General features: G+C 47.2%; 2 protein-coding genes across 7 annotated transcripts in view; both read right to left on the bottom strand.

Annotated features, from left to right (window-relative positions):
• The window catches only part of LOC119491103 (protein Atg16l2), a 41,613-nt gene extending 38,167 nt beyond the window's left edge, over nt 1–3,446 (bottom strand). For 3 of the 6 annotated variants that reach the window (XR_005207542.1, XR_005207541.1, XM_037774761.1), the window contains exon 1: nt 3,118–3,444. Coding sequence is in view for 4 of the 6 variants with exons in the window: in XM_037774761.1 (XP_037630689.1) it covers nt 3,118–3,241 (124 nt within the window). In the remaining 2 variants the exon portion in view is untranslated. Of the gene's footprint in view, nt 1–3,117 lie in introns of all 6 variants that reach the window. The other 3 variants (XM_037774763.1, XM_037774762.1, XM_037774764.1) reach the window with 2 other exon arrangements.
• Nucleotides 3,447–4,672: 1,226 nt separating this feature from the next.
• wdr62 (WD repeat domain 62) overlaps nt 4,673–16,007 on the bottom strand; it is a 39,356-nt gene continuing 28,021 nt past the window's right edge. The window contains 11 exon segments of the mRNA XM_037774728.1: nt 4,673–5,190; nt 5,666–5,763; nt 8,140–8,363; nt 8,915–9,110; nt 10,664–10,789; nt 12,069–12,147; nt 13,965–14,043; nt 14,135–14,246; nt 14,344–14,445; nt 14,526–14,668; nt 14,762–14,826. Of these exon segments, the coding sequence (XP_037630656.1) occupies nt 4,948–5,190; nt 5,666–5,763; nt 8,140–8,363; nt 8,915–9,110; nt 10,664–10,789; nt 12,069–12,147; nt 13,965–14,043; nt 14,135–14,246; nt 14,344–14,445; nt 14,526–14,668; nt 14,762–14,826 (1,467 nt within the window). The 3' untranslated portion in view covers nt 4,673–4,947.

Raw genomic sequence — 16,007 nt, 5'->3', positions numbered from 1 at the left:
TGGTACTGTTACTCTGTTACTGGTACTGTTACTCTGGTACTCTGTTACTCTGTTACTCTGTTACTGGTACTGGTACTCTGTTACTGTTACTGGTACTGTTACTCTGTTACTGGTACTGGTACTGGTACTGTTACTCTGTTACTGGTACTGGTACTGTTACTCTGTTACTGGTACTGTTACTCTGTTACTGGTACTGGTACTGGTACTGTTACTCTGTTACTGGTACTGGTACTGGTACTGTTACTCTGTTACTGGTACTGTTACTCTGTTACTGGTACTGGTACTGGTACTGTTACTCTGGTACTGGTACTGGTACTCTGGTACTCTGTTACTCTGTTACTCTGTTACTGGTACTGGTACTCTGTTACTGTTACTGGTACTGGTACTGTTACTCTGTTACTCTGTTACTGGTACTGGTACTCTGTTACTGTTACTGGTACTGGTACTGGTACTCTGTTACTCTGTTACTGGTACTGGTACTGGTACTGGTACTCTGTTACTGTTACTGGTACTGGTACTGTTACTCTGTTACTCTGTTACTGGTACTGGTACTCTGTTACTGTTACTGGTACTGGTACTGGTACTCTGTTACTGGTACTGGTACTCTGTTACTGTTACTGGTACTGGTACTCTGTTACTGTTACTGGTACTGGTACTCTGTTACTGTTACTGGTACTGGTACTCTGTTACTGTTACTGGTACTGGTACTGGTACTCTGTTACTGGTACTGGTACTGTTACTCTGTTACTCTGTTACTGGTACTGGTACTCTGTTACTGTTACTGGTACTGGTACTGGTACTGGTACTGTTACTCTGTTACTCTGTTACTGGTACTGGTACTCTGTTACTCTGTTACTGGTACTCTGTTACTGGTACTGTTACTCTGTTACTGGTACTCTGTTACTGGTACTGTTACTCTGTTACTCTGTTACTGGTACTGGTACTGTTACTCTGGTACTCTGTTACTCTGTTACTGGTACTGGTACTGTTACTCTGTTACTCTGTTACTCTGTTACTGGTACTGGTACTGGTACTCTGGTACTCTGTTACTCTGTTACTGGTACTGTTACTCTGTTACTCTGTTACTGTTACTGGTACTCTGTTACTCTGTTACTGGTACTCTGTTACTGGTACTGGTACTGTTACTCTGTTACTGGTACTGTTACTCTGTTACTGGTACTGGTACTCTGTTACTGGTACTGGTACTGTTACTCTGTTACTCTGTTACTCTGTTACTGGTACTGTTACTCTGTTACTCTGTTACTCTGTTACTGGTACTGGTACTGTTACTCTGTTACTCTGTTACTGGTACTGTTACTCTGTTACTCTGTTACTCTGTTACTGGTACTGTTACTCTGTTACTCTGTTACTCTGTTACTGGTACTGGTACTGTTACTCTGTTACTCTGTTACTGGTACTGTTACTCTGTTACTCTGTTACTGGTACTGTTACTCTGTTACTCTGTTACTGGTACTGGTACTGGTACTCTGTTACTCTGTTACTCTGTTACTCTGTTACTGGTACTGGTACTCTGTTACTGGTACTGGTACTGTTACTCTGTTACTCTGTTACTCTGTTACTGGTACTGTTACTCTGTTACTCTGTTACTGGTACTGTTACTCTGTTACTCTGTTACTCTGTTACTGGTACTGGTACTCTGTTACTCTGTTACTGGTACTGGTACTGTTACTCTGTTACTCTGTTACTCTGTTACTCTGTTACTGGTACTGTTACTCTGTTACTCTGTTACTCTGTTACTGGTACTGGTACTCTGGTACTCTGGTACTCTGTTACTCTGTTACTGGTACTGGTACTGTTACTCTGTTACTCTGTTACTGGTACTGGTACTGTTACTCTGTTACTCTGTTACTGGTACTGGTACTGGTACTCTGGTACTCTGTTACTCTGTTACTGGTACTGGTACTGTTACTCTGTTACTCTGTTACTCTGTTACTGGTACTGGTACTCTGGTACTCTGTTACTCTGGTACTGGTACTGGTACTGTTACTCTGTTACTCTGTTACTCTGTTACTGGTACTGGTACTGGTACTCTGGTACTCTGTTACTCTGTTACTCTGTTACTGGTACTGGTACTGTTACTCTGTTACTCTGTTACTCTGTTACTGGTACTGGTACTGTTACTCTGTTACTGGTACTGTTACTCTGTTACTCTGTTACTCTGGTACTGGTACTGGTACTCTGGTACTCTGGTACTCTGTTACTCTGTTACTGGTACTGGTACTGTTACTCTGTTACTCTGTTACTCTGTTACTCTGTTACTGGTACTGGTACTGGTACTCTGGTACTCTGTTACTCTGTTACTGGTACTGGTACTGTTACTCTGTTACTCTGTTACTGGTACTGGTACTGGTACTCTGGTACTCTGTTACTCTGTTACTGGTACTGGTACTGTTACTCTGTTACTCTGTTACTCTGTTACTGGTACTGGTACTCTGGTACTCTGTTACTCTGGTACTGGTACTGGTACTGTTACTCTGTTACTCTGTTACTCTGTTACTCTGTTACTCTGTTACTGGTACTGGTACTCTGGTACTTTGTTACTCTGGTACTCTGTTACTGGTACTGGTACTGTTACTCTGTTACTCTGTTACTCTGTTACTGGTACTGGTACTGTTACTCTGTTACTCTGTTACTCTGTTACTCTGGTACTCTGTTACTGTTACTCTGTTACTCTGTTACTCTGTTACTGTTACTCTGTTACTCTGTTACTGGTACTGTTACTCTGTTACTCTGGTACTGGTACTGTTACTCTGTTACTCTGTTACTGGTACTGGTACTGTTACTCTGTTACTCTGTTACTCTGTTACTCTGTTACTGGTACTGGTACTGGTACTCTGGTACTTTGTTACTCTGGTACTCTGTTACTGGTACTGGTACTGTTACTCTGTTACTCTGTTACTCTGTTACTGGTACTGGTACTGTTACTCTGTTACTCTGTTACTCTGGTACTCTGTTACTGTTACTCTGTTACTCTGTTACTCTGTTACTGTTACTCTGTTACTCTGTTACTGGTACTGTTACTCTGTTACTCTGGTACTGGTACTGTTACTCTGTTACTCTGTTACTGGTACTGGTACTGTTACTTGTGCGTCGTACAGAAGCGGATCAGGTCCTGGAACCTGGCGTGCTGGTTCAGGTCTCGGTGCTTCAGTTGACCCATGATGTGTCTCTTCCAGGTCTCCGCCGACCGGCCGCCACGTCCCGGAGCCCAATCCGTCATCACTGAGCGGCTGTTGACGGTCAGAGCTCCCGGCCTGCTGCTCCAGGCTGTTACCGGCTCCTCCAGGCTGCTCTCCCCGCTGACTGGCGCTCACTGAGCGGCCTGATGCTCCGGGCTGCTCCGCGTCGGAGCTCCGGCTGTTCTCACCGCCGCCATGTTGCTCCTCCTCCTTCCTGTTGACGTTTCTTCTTCTTCTTCTTCTTCTCTGGTGTTTGTTTGTTTGTTTGTTTGTTTGTTTGTTTGTTTGTTTGTTTGTTTGTTTGTTTGTTTGTTTGTTTGTTTTTTAATTATTATTTCAAAATGTCAGTATCCATAGTAACAGCAGAAAACATTAAAAACATTTACAAACAGAAGCATAAACATAAACAAAGAGCCAAACATTAAAGAACAGAAAGAAAACAAAACCAACATCAAATTATAATAAAAAAATGGAATTAATAATAATAATAATAAAAAACGCAATAAAAATAAATAAATAAATAAAAATAAAAAAAGACCACGTGAGAGTATGACAATAATTTCACTTAAAAACATTAAAGATATCACATACATTCATTGTTTTCATTGCTTTTTGTTTTGTGAGGGAGAAATTGTTGACAGATATAATTCCATTTCTTTCATAAATACAAAGAAATTAGGTTTTTTACCCGTAAATGTACACGTGTGAATGTGGAACAAATTAAATTAATAAGAAAGAATGCATCACTGTCTTTGTCACTGTAACCATAGCAACCAAATATAATATTTCTACAGTATAGTGCAAAATCTGAAAAAAATGTAAACAAGTATATAAAATTATTGACATCTTTCCACAATTCACATGATGACTGACCTGAGCAGAATAAATGAGTTTCAGGATGTGATTTTTACATCTACGTCACTCTGACGGGGGGCGGGGCTAAGGCTGCTCTCAGCCAATCAGCGCCCGTTCTCTTCTCTTCCGGGTTTGACTCGAGGGAAAAACAAAACAACCCTCAGGACACGCCCCCTGATGACGTCATCAAACTAACTTTACATAAAACTTAAACATGTTCAGATTTTAATTTACAACTAAATTATGCACATATATTTTACAGTTTAAAAAATATAAAAAAATAAAATAAATTAAACAACAGATAAAAAGTACAGAAAGGGAAAGATTAATGAAAACTAAAAATTGGAATAAATTTAAATAGTTTTTTACCAATTTAGAATTGTTGAGTTTTAAGATTTCAATCGTAGTCAAGTTTTAAAATCTGTATTTTTAAAAGTATAAAAGGAACGTAGTCTTTTAAAAAAAATTTTTTTTGGATATAATATTTTATCTTTTTTATTTCTATTAATTATTTATAGGTTATTTTTTTATTTCATCAAAGTAAAAATGGATAATTCTCTTCATCTCTGTTCAGTGGAAAATAAAAAGTCTGAAATAATAAATATGAAACTCTGTGAGACAGTTTGAACTTTTATTATTAAGAAACAAATAAAACTAGTTTATGTACAAACGGTGATTAAAAACATAGAAAACATGTTGCTGCTATAAAAACCAGCTTAAGGTGCGTTCAAATGTAAAACACTGATCCGGCCCACGTTAACGTGAAGTTTGTCCTGTTTCAGCTTCCGTACCGGGTCCTGGTCCCAGTTCAGCCTCCGTACCGGGTCCTGGTCCCGGTTCAGCCTCCGTACCGGGTCCTGGTCCCTTTACAGCCTCCGTACCGGGTCCTGGTTCAGATTCGGTTCAGTTTGTTCTGGGTCATCTGGACCAGCAGCTCAGAGTATCTCTCCAGCAGAGACATCGTCCCGTCGTCCTCCGGTCCACCAGAGGAGGGGGCGCCGCCGCCGCCGCCGCCGCCTCGTACGTCCCCCCCCCGCAGCACCGCCGCCAGCTCAGAGTGGACGACATCAAACGCACCCTGCAGGACGGACGCCATCTGAAGACGGCGCTCCGACCCGCCAACCGCCACACCGAGCTGCAGGACATGAAATCAGAAGAAACGCTGAAATAACCAAATCAGAAATATGATCAAAGTTATAATATATAAAAGGAGTTATTCTAGATTTACTGTTTATGTTCATTTCACTTGATTATAATATGTTTTGTTTAATAAAACATCTAGTTGTTGTAATTATTCTGCTGCGACACAGAATTATTAAAATCTATTTTATCAGCGTCTCTCGAAATATTACAATTCATATCAATATTACATCTGAGAGACCCGGCGGCTACGGATGATTCTGCAAATTATATTTTATTATTAAAATATTATGATTTTTTTTTAATTACTTCTTGAAACATTAAAACATATTCCTTCATTTTTTTTGTTTTTTTACTTTTTTCCTTCAAAATATAAATATAAACTTTTTCTCGAAACGTTTCTAGAAATTAAATTTTGTTCTTGAAATTCCAAATTTTCAGACAGGAAGTCAGTCGGACAGGAAGTAGACCTGCTGGTAGAGGTGTACGGCTCTCCTCGCCGTCTGTCTCAGCTCGTTGGCGACCTGCTGAACCTGCTGCAGACTGACCGACTCGTCATCACCTGAACCTGAACACAGAGAACATCCTGATAGGTCATCTCTACTGAGAACCTGAACACAGAGAACATCCTGATAGGTCATCTCTACTGAGAACCTGAACACAGAGAACATCCTGATAGGTCATCTCTACTGAGAACCTGAACACAGAGAACATCCTGATAGGTCATCTCTACTGAGAACCTGAACACAGAGAACATCCTGATAGGTCATCTCTACTGAGAACCTGAACACAGAGAACATCCTGATAGGCCATCTCTACTGAGAACCTGAACACAGAGAACATCCTGATAGGCCATCTCTACTGAGAACCTGAACACAGAGAACATCCTGATAGGCCATCTCTACTGAGAACCTGAACACAGAGAACATCCTGATAGGCCATCTCTACTGAGAACCTGAACACAGAGAACATCCTGATAGGCCATCTCTACTGAGAACCTGAACACAGAGAACATCCTGATAGGCCATCTCTACTGAGAACCTGAACACAGAGAACATCCTGATAGGCCATCTCTACTGAGAACCTGAACACAGAGAACATCCTGATAGGCCATCTCTACTGAGAACCTGAACACAGAGAACATCCTGATAGGCCATCTCTACTGAGAACCTGAACACAGAGAACATCCTGATAGGCCATCTCTACTGAGAACCTGAACACAGAGAACATCCTGATAGGCCATCTCTACTGAGAACCTGAACACAGAGAACATCCTGATAGGCCATCTCTACTGAGAACCTGAACACAGAGAACATCCTGATAGGCCATCTCTACTGAGAACCTGAACACAGAGAACATCCTGATAGGCCATCTCTACTGAGAACCTGAACACAGAGAACATCCTGATAGGCCATCTCTACTGAGAACCTGAACACAGAGAACATCCTGATAGGCCATCTCTATTGAGAACCTGAACACAGAGAACATCCTGATAGGCCATCTCTACTGAGAACCTGAACACAGAGAACATCCTGATAGGCCATCTCTACTGAGAACCTGAACACAGAGAACATCCTGATAGGCCATCTCTACTGAGAACCTGAACACAGAGAACATCCTGATAGGCCATCTCTACTGAGAACCTGAACACAGAGAACATCCTGATACGTCATCTCTACTGAGAACCTGAACACAGAGAACATCCTGATACGTCATCTCTACTGAGAACCTGAACACAGAGAACATCCTGATACGTCATCTCTACTGAGAACCTGAACACAGAGAACATCCTGATAGGTCATCTCTATTGAGAACCTGAACACAGAGAACATCCTGATAGGCCATCTCTACTGAGAACCTGAACACAGAGAACATCCTGATAGGCCATCTCTACTGAGAACCTGAACACAGAGAACATCCTGATAGGTCATCTCTACTGAGAACCTGAACACAGAGAACATCCTGATAGGCCATCTCTACTGAGAACCTGAACACAGAGAACATCCTGATAGGCCATCTCTACTGAGAACCTGAACACAGAGAACATCCTAATAGGCCATCTCTACTGAGAACCTGAACACAGAGAACATCCTGATACGTCATCTCTACTGAGAACCTGAACACAGAGAACATCCTGATAGGCCATCTCTACTGAGAACCTGAACACAGAGAACATCCTGATACGTCATCTCTACTGAGAACCTGAACACAGAGAACATCCTGATAGGTCATCTCTACTGAGAACCTGAACACAGAGAACATCCTGATAGGTCATCTCTACTGAGAACCTGAACACAGAGAACATCCTGATAGGCCATCTCTACTGAGAACCTGAACACAGAGAACATCCTGATAGGCCATCTCTACTGAGAACCTGAACACAGAGAACATCCTGATAGGCCATCTCTACTGAGAACCTGAACACAGAGAACATCCTAATAGGTCATCTCTACTGAGAACCTGAACACAGAGAACATCCTGATACGTCATCTCTACTGAGAACCTGAACACAGAGAACATCCTGATAGGTCATCTCTTCCAAAATATCTACTAAATATATATATAAATAAATAAATAAATCTGGAAGTAAACATCAAACTCAAAGTAATAAATAAATGAATAAATAAATAAATAGGTAAATAAATAAATCTGGAAGTTAACATCAAACCCAAAGTAATAAATAACTAAATAAATATATAAATACCTAAATAAATACCTAAATAAATAGATAAATAAATAGATAAATAAATACATATAAAAATAAATAAATATATAAATCTGGAAGTAAACATCAAACTCAAAGTAATAAATACCTAAATAAATAAATAAATAAATTAATTAATTAATTAATTAATTAATAAATGTGGATATAATATAACGAGACAAAGTTGTGACATTAGGAGAAACAGTATTTTGAGATGCTGTCCTCGTCTGCACACCGTACCTGGATCAGTCTGGATTCTGGTCTGGGATCCTCCTGGACCCTCCTCCTGCCTGATGACGTCAGCGGCGGTGGGCGTGGCTGTGGGAGTGACGGAGGGGGCGGGGCTAAAGGTGAGGGTTTGATTGGTCAGCGTCTCCTCGACGCTGCTGCTGCCCCCCCTCCCGACTTCGCCTGGTGACATCACCTCGGTGGGCGTGGCCACCAGCTGAGACGACGCAACGACACTGAGGGACGCCAAGAAGACAGAGAAGAGGAGAGGAGAGGAGAGGAGAGGGGAGGGGAGGGAAGGGGAGGACAGGAGAGGAGAGGGGAGGAGAGGAGAGGAGAGGGGAGGGGAGGGGAGGGGAGGAGAAGAGAGGAGAGGAGAGGAGAGGAGAGGAGAGGGGAAGAGGAGAGGAGAGGAGAGGAGAGGAGAGGAGAGGGGAGGGGAGGAGAGGAGAGGGGAGGAGAGGAGAGGAGAGGAGAGGGGAGGAGAGGAGAGGGGAGGAGAGGAGAGGAGAGGAGAGGAGAGGAGAGGAGAGGAGAGGAGAGGGGAGAGGAGAGGAGAGGAGAGGAGAGGAGAGGAGAGGGGAAGAGGAGAGGAGAGGAGAGGAGAGGAGAGGAGAGGGGAAGAGGAGAGGAGAGGAGAGGAGAGGGGAGGAGAGGACCTTTATCTTTAAAAACACAGTTTGGTCTGAAATATGTATTTATATGAATCCTCTTAATATTCAGATTTGTTTTTAAACTCTTTACACGTTTATAATAAGAATAAACCGATAAAGAGACCAGGTGTTACCTGCTGCTCTGGTCCTGATCCGGGTCAGGTCTGGTGCTCTGGAGGTCCAGACCAGCAGGGGGCTGGAGGTTCTCCTCCTCCTCCTGGTCCTGGTCCTGGCTCAGTTTGGCCCTGGAGCTGGCTGTGGTTCCTAGGTACCCGAGCCGGGGCGGCGTCCCCCCCTGCTGGACTGCAGACGCCATGCTGGAGGTGACGTCTGATTGGTTGAAGAAGAAGAAGGTCAGAGACTACAGACTGAAGCTCAGGTGAGTTCCCACTGTGACCCCCGAGCTGCTCAGATGGGACCAGGTTTCAGATCCTTCAGAGACCCGGTCCACTACCAGATGAACACCTCTCTCAGGTTAGCTTAGCTTAGCATAAAGACTGGAAACGGGTGGAAACAGATAGCCTGGCTGGACCAGTAACCTCCAGAGATCTGGACTAGGACGGGTCAGGGAGGTCACTTCACGGTTCACATAGTCCTAGGACGCTTAGCGTGATCTCGGTTGTTAAGAGGGATGCACCGTTACCGATACCAGTATCGGGTATTGGGTCCGATACTGCGCTCATGTACTCGCCAAATGGCTCCGATAACAACGGCACCGATACCGCTTTACGGCAGCGTGATGTTAACCTCTCGCCACCATCTTTCGGGTCCTAACACACGCGCTCACGCTCCACCTCCCCGACGGTGCAGGCGAGACGGGCCGGTGGTGCGCCCGACCTCGCGGGGCGGGGATCTCACCTCAGCCGGCCTCGCACCGGCCCTCACTTTCATTACTTCATGGGGTTTTGCTTTCACCCTCTGACTCAAGCGTGCGTTAGACTCCTCGGTCCGTGTTTCAAGACGGGTCGGGTAGGTTGCCGACATCGCCGCAGACCCCTGGAGCCTTTTACGTGGGCCAAGCCCCTGATCTGGCGGCACGACGACGCGGTTGGGACGCACTGAGGACAGTCCGCCCCGGCGGACAGTCGCACCCTGTCCCTCCCATCGTCTGCGGGACTCCCCAGCCTGCCGTGTGGCGCTCAACCCCTCCAGCTGTCTGTTAACGAGGGTCTTTAGGCACAGAGAAGTACTCGTATCGGTACTCGGTATCGGTACTCGGTATCGGTACTCGTATCGGTACTCGTTATCGGTACTCGTTATCGGTACTCGGTATCGGTATCGGTACTCGGTATCGGTACTCGGTATCGGTACTCGTATCTGTACTCGTTATCGGTACTCGGTATCGGTACTCGTTATCGGTACTCGGTATCGGTACTGGTACTCTTATTGGTACTCGTATCGGTACTGGGTATCGGTACTCGTATCGGTACTCGGTATCGGTACTCGGTATCGGAGAGTACCCAGATGTAAGTACTTGTACTCGGTCTGAATAAAGTGGTATCGGTGCATCTCTAGGTGTCGGGGTTAGTCACCCAGAGAAGGAGGAGGAACCGGGTATGTTGGACCGGCTCCGTAGCCCAGACCAGAAGAAACATGACCCCATCTGAACCGGCTGAACGTTGGTCCTGGTTCACTCAATCTGACATCACTGATACGTATGTTCAGGAACATAAACCAGGACTAACGTTGGACAGTTTGACTGTCTCGTCCCAGGACCTCCAGGACCCAGCGGGGGAGGACCCTGGAGTTAAACCCTAACCCACCCTGTCAGGGTGAAGTGAGAGAGGACAGTTTGACCTTCGACCTTGTGAGAAAGAAAAACCCCGAAAAACAACACCTGGGGTGTCCCCACACGCACACACACACCACACACAGACACACACCTCGCAGCGCTTCTCTGCACTGGACGACCACCACGGTGTGTCGGCGGCGGCGTACTTTGCGGTGAAGGGGCTGATGGGAAATCACGCAGGAAGCTCTACGACGAAGGACCGACGGGTTGGATCTCACTGCGATCACACACGCACACACGCACGCACGCACGCACACACACACACACACACACACACACACACACACACACACCTGTCTTTGATGAGGAGGCGTCCCTCAGGGAGGCGTCCCGGAGCCTCTATAGAAGCTGCTACTGGACCAGCTGCAGCTGACAACGTTTCCCTAACGTTAAACTGAAACTGCTCATCAGTCAGTAGATCTGTTCTTCCTGCTCCGGTCCCATCAGAGTGTCTCAGATCAGAGTGTCTCAGATCAGAGTGTCTCAGATCAGAGTGTCTCAGATCAGAGCGTCTCAGATCAGAGCGTCTCAGAGCGTTTCAGATCAGAGCGTCTCAGAGCGTCTCAGATCAGAGCGTCTCAGAGCGTCTCAGATCAGAGCGTCTCAGATCAGAGCGTCTCAGATCAGAGCGTCTCAGAGCGTCTCAGATCAGAGCGTCTCAGATCAGAGCGTCTCAGAGCGTCTCAGATCAGAGCGTCTCAGAGCGTCTCAGATCAGAGCGTCTCAGATCAGAGCGTCTCAGATCAGAGCGTCTCAGAGCGTCTCAGATCAGAGCGTCTCAGATCAGAGCGTTTCAGATCAGAGCGTCTCAGAGCGTCTCAGATCAGAGCGTCTCAGATCAGAGCGTTTCAGATCAGAGCGTCTCAGAGCGTCTCAGATCAGAGCGTCTCAGATCAGAGCGTCTCAGAGCGTCTCAGATCAGAGCGTCTCAGATCAGAGCGTCTCAGAGCGTCTCAGATCAGAGCGTCTCAGATCAGAGCGTCTCGGAGCGTCTCAGATCAGAGCGTCTCAGATCAGAGCGTCTCAGTGGAGCATGAGGCCTAAATGGTTCCATTTTCATCTGGAAAAGTACCCGGATCTTTAGGCGCATGGAACATGCGCAGTAGCGTCCGCTCGGTCACATGATTCAGTCACGGGGTCCCGACGTCATGCGGTCGTCACGGCTTGGCGCTCCAGCCTCGGTCTCACTCACATGAACGGAGGAGGAATAACTCTGATTCAGCTGTTAGTGTGTTGTAATGATTTAAATCAGGACTACCAGAGTGTTCATACTGAGGAGTTGATTCACCTCAGAATAAATGATCCTCTGAGTTACAGACCGCTCTTTCCCAACGGCATCACGTGACGGACACGGAAGTTGTAGTACCGCCGTTTGGCCACTACGGAAGCTGGGATGAACGACCGGTGCTCTTCCTGGAGGCTTGACCTGAGACTTCAACCTGCACACTTCCTGTTTACAGCTTTAAATCATTTCTGCACATCATCAGAAAACTCACCACCGCCGCCGCCGCCGTTGTTGTTTTCTCTCTGAGTCGTCTCTGTTGAGGTGACCTCGCTGCTCGTCTCAGAGTTCAGCTGGAAACAAACATTCAGTCACCGACTTTATTCACTGTCCAGGTGTTCTACACAACGCTGATGTGGAGGTGTGTTCAGGTGTGATTGAGGTGTGATTGAGGTGTGTATGAGGTGTGATCGAGGTGTGATTAAGGTGTGATTGAGGTGTGATTGAGGTGTGATTGAGGTGTGATTGAGGTGTGTATCAGGTGTGATTGAGGTGTGAATGAGGTGTGATTGAGGTGTGATCGAGGTGTGATTGAGGTGTGATTGAGGTGTGTATCAGGTGTGATTGAGGTGTGAATGAGGTGTGATCGAGGTGTGATCGAGGTGTGATCGAGGTGTGATCGAGGTGTGTATGAGGTGTGATCGAGGTGTGATTCAGGTGTGATCGAGGTGTGATTGAGGTGTGATTCAGGTGTGTATGAGGTGTGATTCAGGTGTGATTCAGGTGTGATTGAGGTGTGATTCAGGTGTGATTGAGGTGTGATTCAGGTGTGATCCAGGTGTGATTCAGGTGTGATTGAGGTGTGATTCAGGTGTGATCCAGGTGTGATTGAGGTGTGATTCAGGTGTGATCCAGGTGTGATTCAGGTGTGATTGAGGTGTGATTCAGGTGTGTATGAGGTGTGATTGAGGTGTGTATCAGGTGTGATTAAGGTGTGATTGAGGTGTGATTGAGGTGTGATTGAGGTGTGATTGAGGTGTGATTGAGGTGTGTATCAGGTGTGATTGAGGTGTGAATGAGGTGTGATTGAGGTGTGATCGAGGTGTGATTGAGGTGTGATTGAGGTGTGTATCAGGTGTGATTGAGGTGTGAATGAGGTGTGATCGAGGTGTGATCGAGGTGTGATTGAGGTGTGATTGAGGTGTGTATCAGGTGTGATTGAGGTGTGAATGAGGTGTGATTGAGGTGTGATCGAGGTGTGATTGAGGTGTGATTCAGGTGTGATTGAGGTGTGTTTGAGGTGTGTTTGAGGTGTGATTGAGGTGTGATTGAGGTGTGAATGAGGTGTGTTGGAGGTGTGAATGAGGTGTGTTTGAGGTGTGATTGAGGTGTGATTCAGGTGTGATTCAGGTGTGTATCAGGTGTGATTGAGGTGTGTATCAAGTGTGATTGAGGTGTGTATCAGGTGTGAATCAGGTGTGATTGAGGTGTGAATCAGGTGTGATTGAGGTGTGATTGAGATGTGTATCAGGTGTGATTGAGGTGTGTATCAGGTGTGATTGAGGTGTGAATCAGGTGTGATTGAGGTGTGTATCAGGTGTGATTGAGGTGTGAATGAGGTGTGATTGAGGTGTGATCGAGGTGTGATTGAGGTGTGATTGAGGTGTGAATGAGGTGTGTTTGAGGTGTGATTGAGGTGTGAATGAGGTGTGTTGGAGGTGTGAATGAGGTGTGTTTGAGGTGTGATTGAGGTGTGATTGAGGTGTGATTCAGATGTGATTGAGGTGTGTATCAGGTGTGATTGAGGTGTGTATCAGGTGTGATTGAGGTGTGTATCAGGTGTGATTGAGGTGTGTATCAGGTGTGAATCAGGTGTGATTGAGGTGTGATTGAGGTGTGTATCAGGTGTGATTGAGGTTTGTATCAGGTGTGATTGAGGTGTGAATCAGGTGTGATTGAGGTGTGTATCAGGTGTGATTGAGGTGTGATTGAGGTGTGATTGAGGTGTGTATCAGGTGTGATTGAGGTGTGTATCAGGTGTGATTGAGGTGTGTATCAGGTGTGATTGAGGTGTGTATCAGGTGTGATTGAGGTGTGAATCAGGTGTGATTGAGGTGTGATTGAGGTGTGTATCAGGTGTGATTGAGGTGTGATTGAGGTGTGTTGGTACCGATGTGTTGCTGACGTTGCTCTCCTCTGAGATGCTGGTCGGGATGGAGACGGGAGGCGGAGCTCGGCTCGGCCACGCCCTAAAAGCACAGAGGGAGCAGACTGTTATCACCGTGACGACGGCCACACCTGTCCCCCAGAGCCCCTGAGGATTGTGGGTAGATCGGGTACCTGATTCTGTCCTGGAAGCGGGACAGGAAGCGGGTGGAGATGCTGAGTCGGGGGTTCAGGTAGTGTTTCTCCTCCGGAGGCTGCAGAGTCCTCAGGTCCGTGTCGAACTTCTCTGGAAGGTCAAAGGTCACAAAGAGGTCAAAGAGTGTCCAGGTGAGCAGACGGCAGGTAGAAGAGCGGCGATGTGACGGTGGAGAGTGTACCGGTACCGTCGCTTAGCGTGTCAAAGTGGTTCTTCAGAGAGTTCCTGTCGTCGTCGTCCTCCAGGACCAGAGAGCCCACCGAGCTGCCCTGACTCAGAGAGTCGGTGTCTGGAGGGAGAACACCTGAGATCTGAATATTATACATTCATATAGAACATAAACACTGGAGTTACAGCCGGCTCGCTGACCCGCGTCCTGCTGCTGATCCACACTTCCTGCTGAGCCTTCTGAGCACGCCGAATCCGGACTCAGCTGAGTGCTCCACACCGGCTCCACGCTCTGACCTTTGACCTCCAGCCGAGGGTCGGCCACGCCCTCCACGTCGAACTGCCTGAAAACAAACACACAGGTGTTTATGTGTGGACCTGGACCTGGACCTGGACCTGGACCTGGACCTGGACCTGGACCTGGACCTGGACCTCACCTGTCGGAGGTGTTGGTGGGGTCGAGGATGTAGCTGCTCCGGTTGTCCTCTGGATTCTGGAGCACCTGAATGTCACACAGAGACGGAAAGAGTCAGATACCGGTTCACTACAGCTGGGTCCGTCTGTCGGTCCGGTCCGGTGAGTAAATCATGTGACGGCGTGATGAACATGATATTAAGTTTCTTTATCAACGGACTAACGGAGCCGCGAGCGTCCAACGTGAGTCCAGGACGCCAACAGGAAGCTGCTGCTTCTTCTTCTTCTTCTTTAGTGTTTTATTGGCGGTTTGCGAACCAGTTCAGAAGAGCGTTACGGCCACCAAGTGGACCGGAGACGCTCTGCTCTCATTCATGGATTTAGTCGGTCTCACTGGCTGGATTCCAAACCGCCTACTACATACTACTGAGGAACACAGGATGTAGTATGTACTAAATACTGCGCTCCTCAGGAAGTCCCAAAAATGTTTGAAAAAAGTCCAAAAAATAATCTGTAAATTGTCCAAAAAAGTCCAAAAAGAGGCCGAAGACAAGTCAGTCAAATGTCCAAAGAAACTCAGCTCTACTAAGGCAGATAACAACAGGTTCCTGTTTAGTGTTGTGATGTTTAAACAGGTAAATACCAGCCTCTGGTCTACAGACTGGTCTCTACAGAGCTCCAGACAGATCTCAGTCTGTGAACGTCACCGCCCGGCCGGAGAGGCAGCGACCCCGGAGAGAGACAGCGACCCCAGAGAGGCAGCGACCCCGGAGAGGCAGCGACCCCGGAGAGAGACAGCGACCCCAGAGAGGCAGCGACCCCGGAGAGGCAGCGACCCCGGAGAGAGACAGCGACCCCGGAGAGAGACAGCGACCCCGGAGAGAGACAGCGACCCCAGAGAGGCAGCGACCCCAGAGAGGCAGCGACCCCGGAGAGAGACAGCGACCCCGGAGAGAGGCAGCGACCCCAGAGAGGCAGCGACCCCGGAGAGAGGCAGCGACCCCGGAGAGAGACAGCGACCCCGGAGAGAGACAGCGACCCCGGAGAGGCAGTGACCCCGGAGAGAGACAGCGACCCCGGAGAGAGGCAGCGACCCCGGAGAGAGGCAGCGACCCCGGAGAGAGACAGCGACCCCGGAGAGAGGCAGCGACCCCGGAGAGAGGCAGCGACCCCGGAGAGAGACAGCGACCCCGGAGAGAGACAGCGACCCCGGAGAGAGGCAGCGACCCCGGAGAGAGGCAGCGACCCCAGAGAGGCAGCGACCCCGGA

This window comes from Sebastes umbrosus, chromosome 7, assembly GCF_015220745.1.
Source record: "Sebastes umbrosus isolate fSebUmb1 chromosome 7, fSebUmb1.pri, whole genome shotgun sequence".
In the NCBI taxonomy this organism is placed as follows: Eukaryota; Metazoa; Chordata; class Actinopteri; order Perciformes; family Sebastidae; genus Sebastes; species Sebastes umbrosus.
Note: the sequence above shows the minus strand (reverse complement) of the source record. Positions and strands in the feature narration are given on the sequence as shown.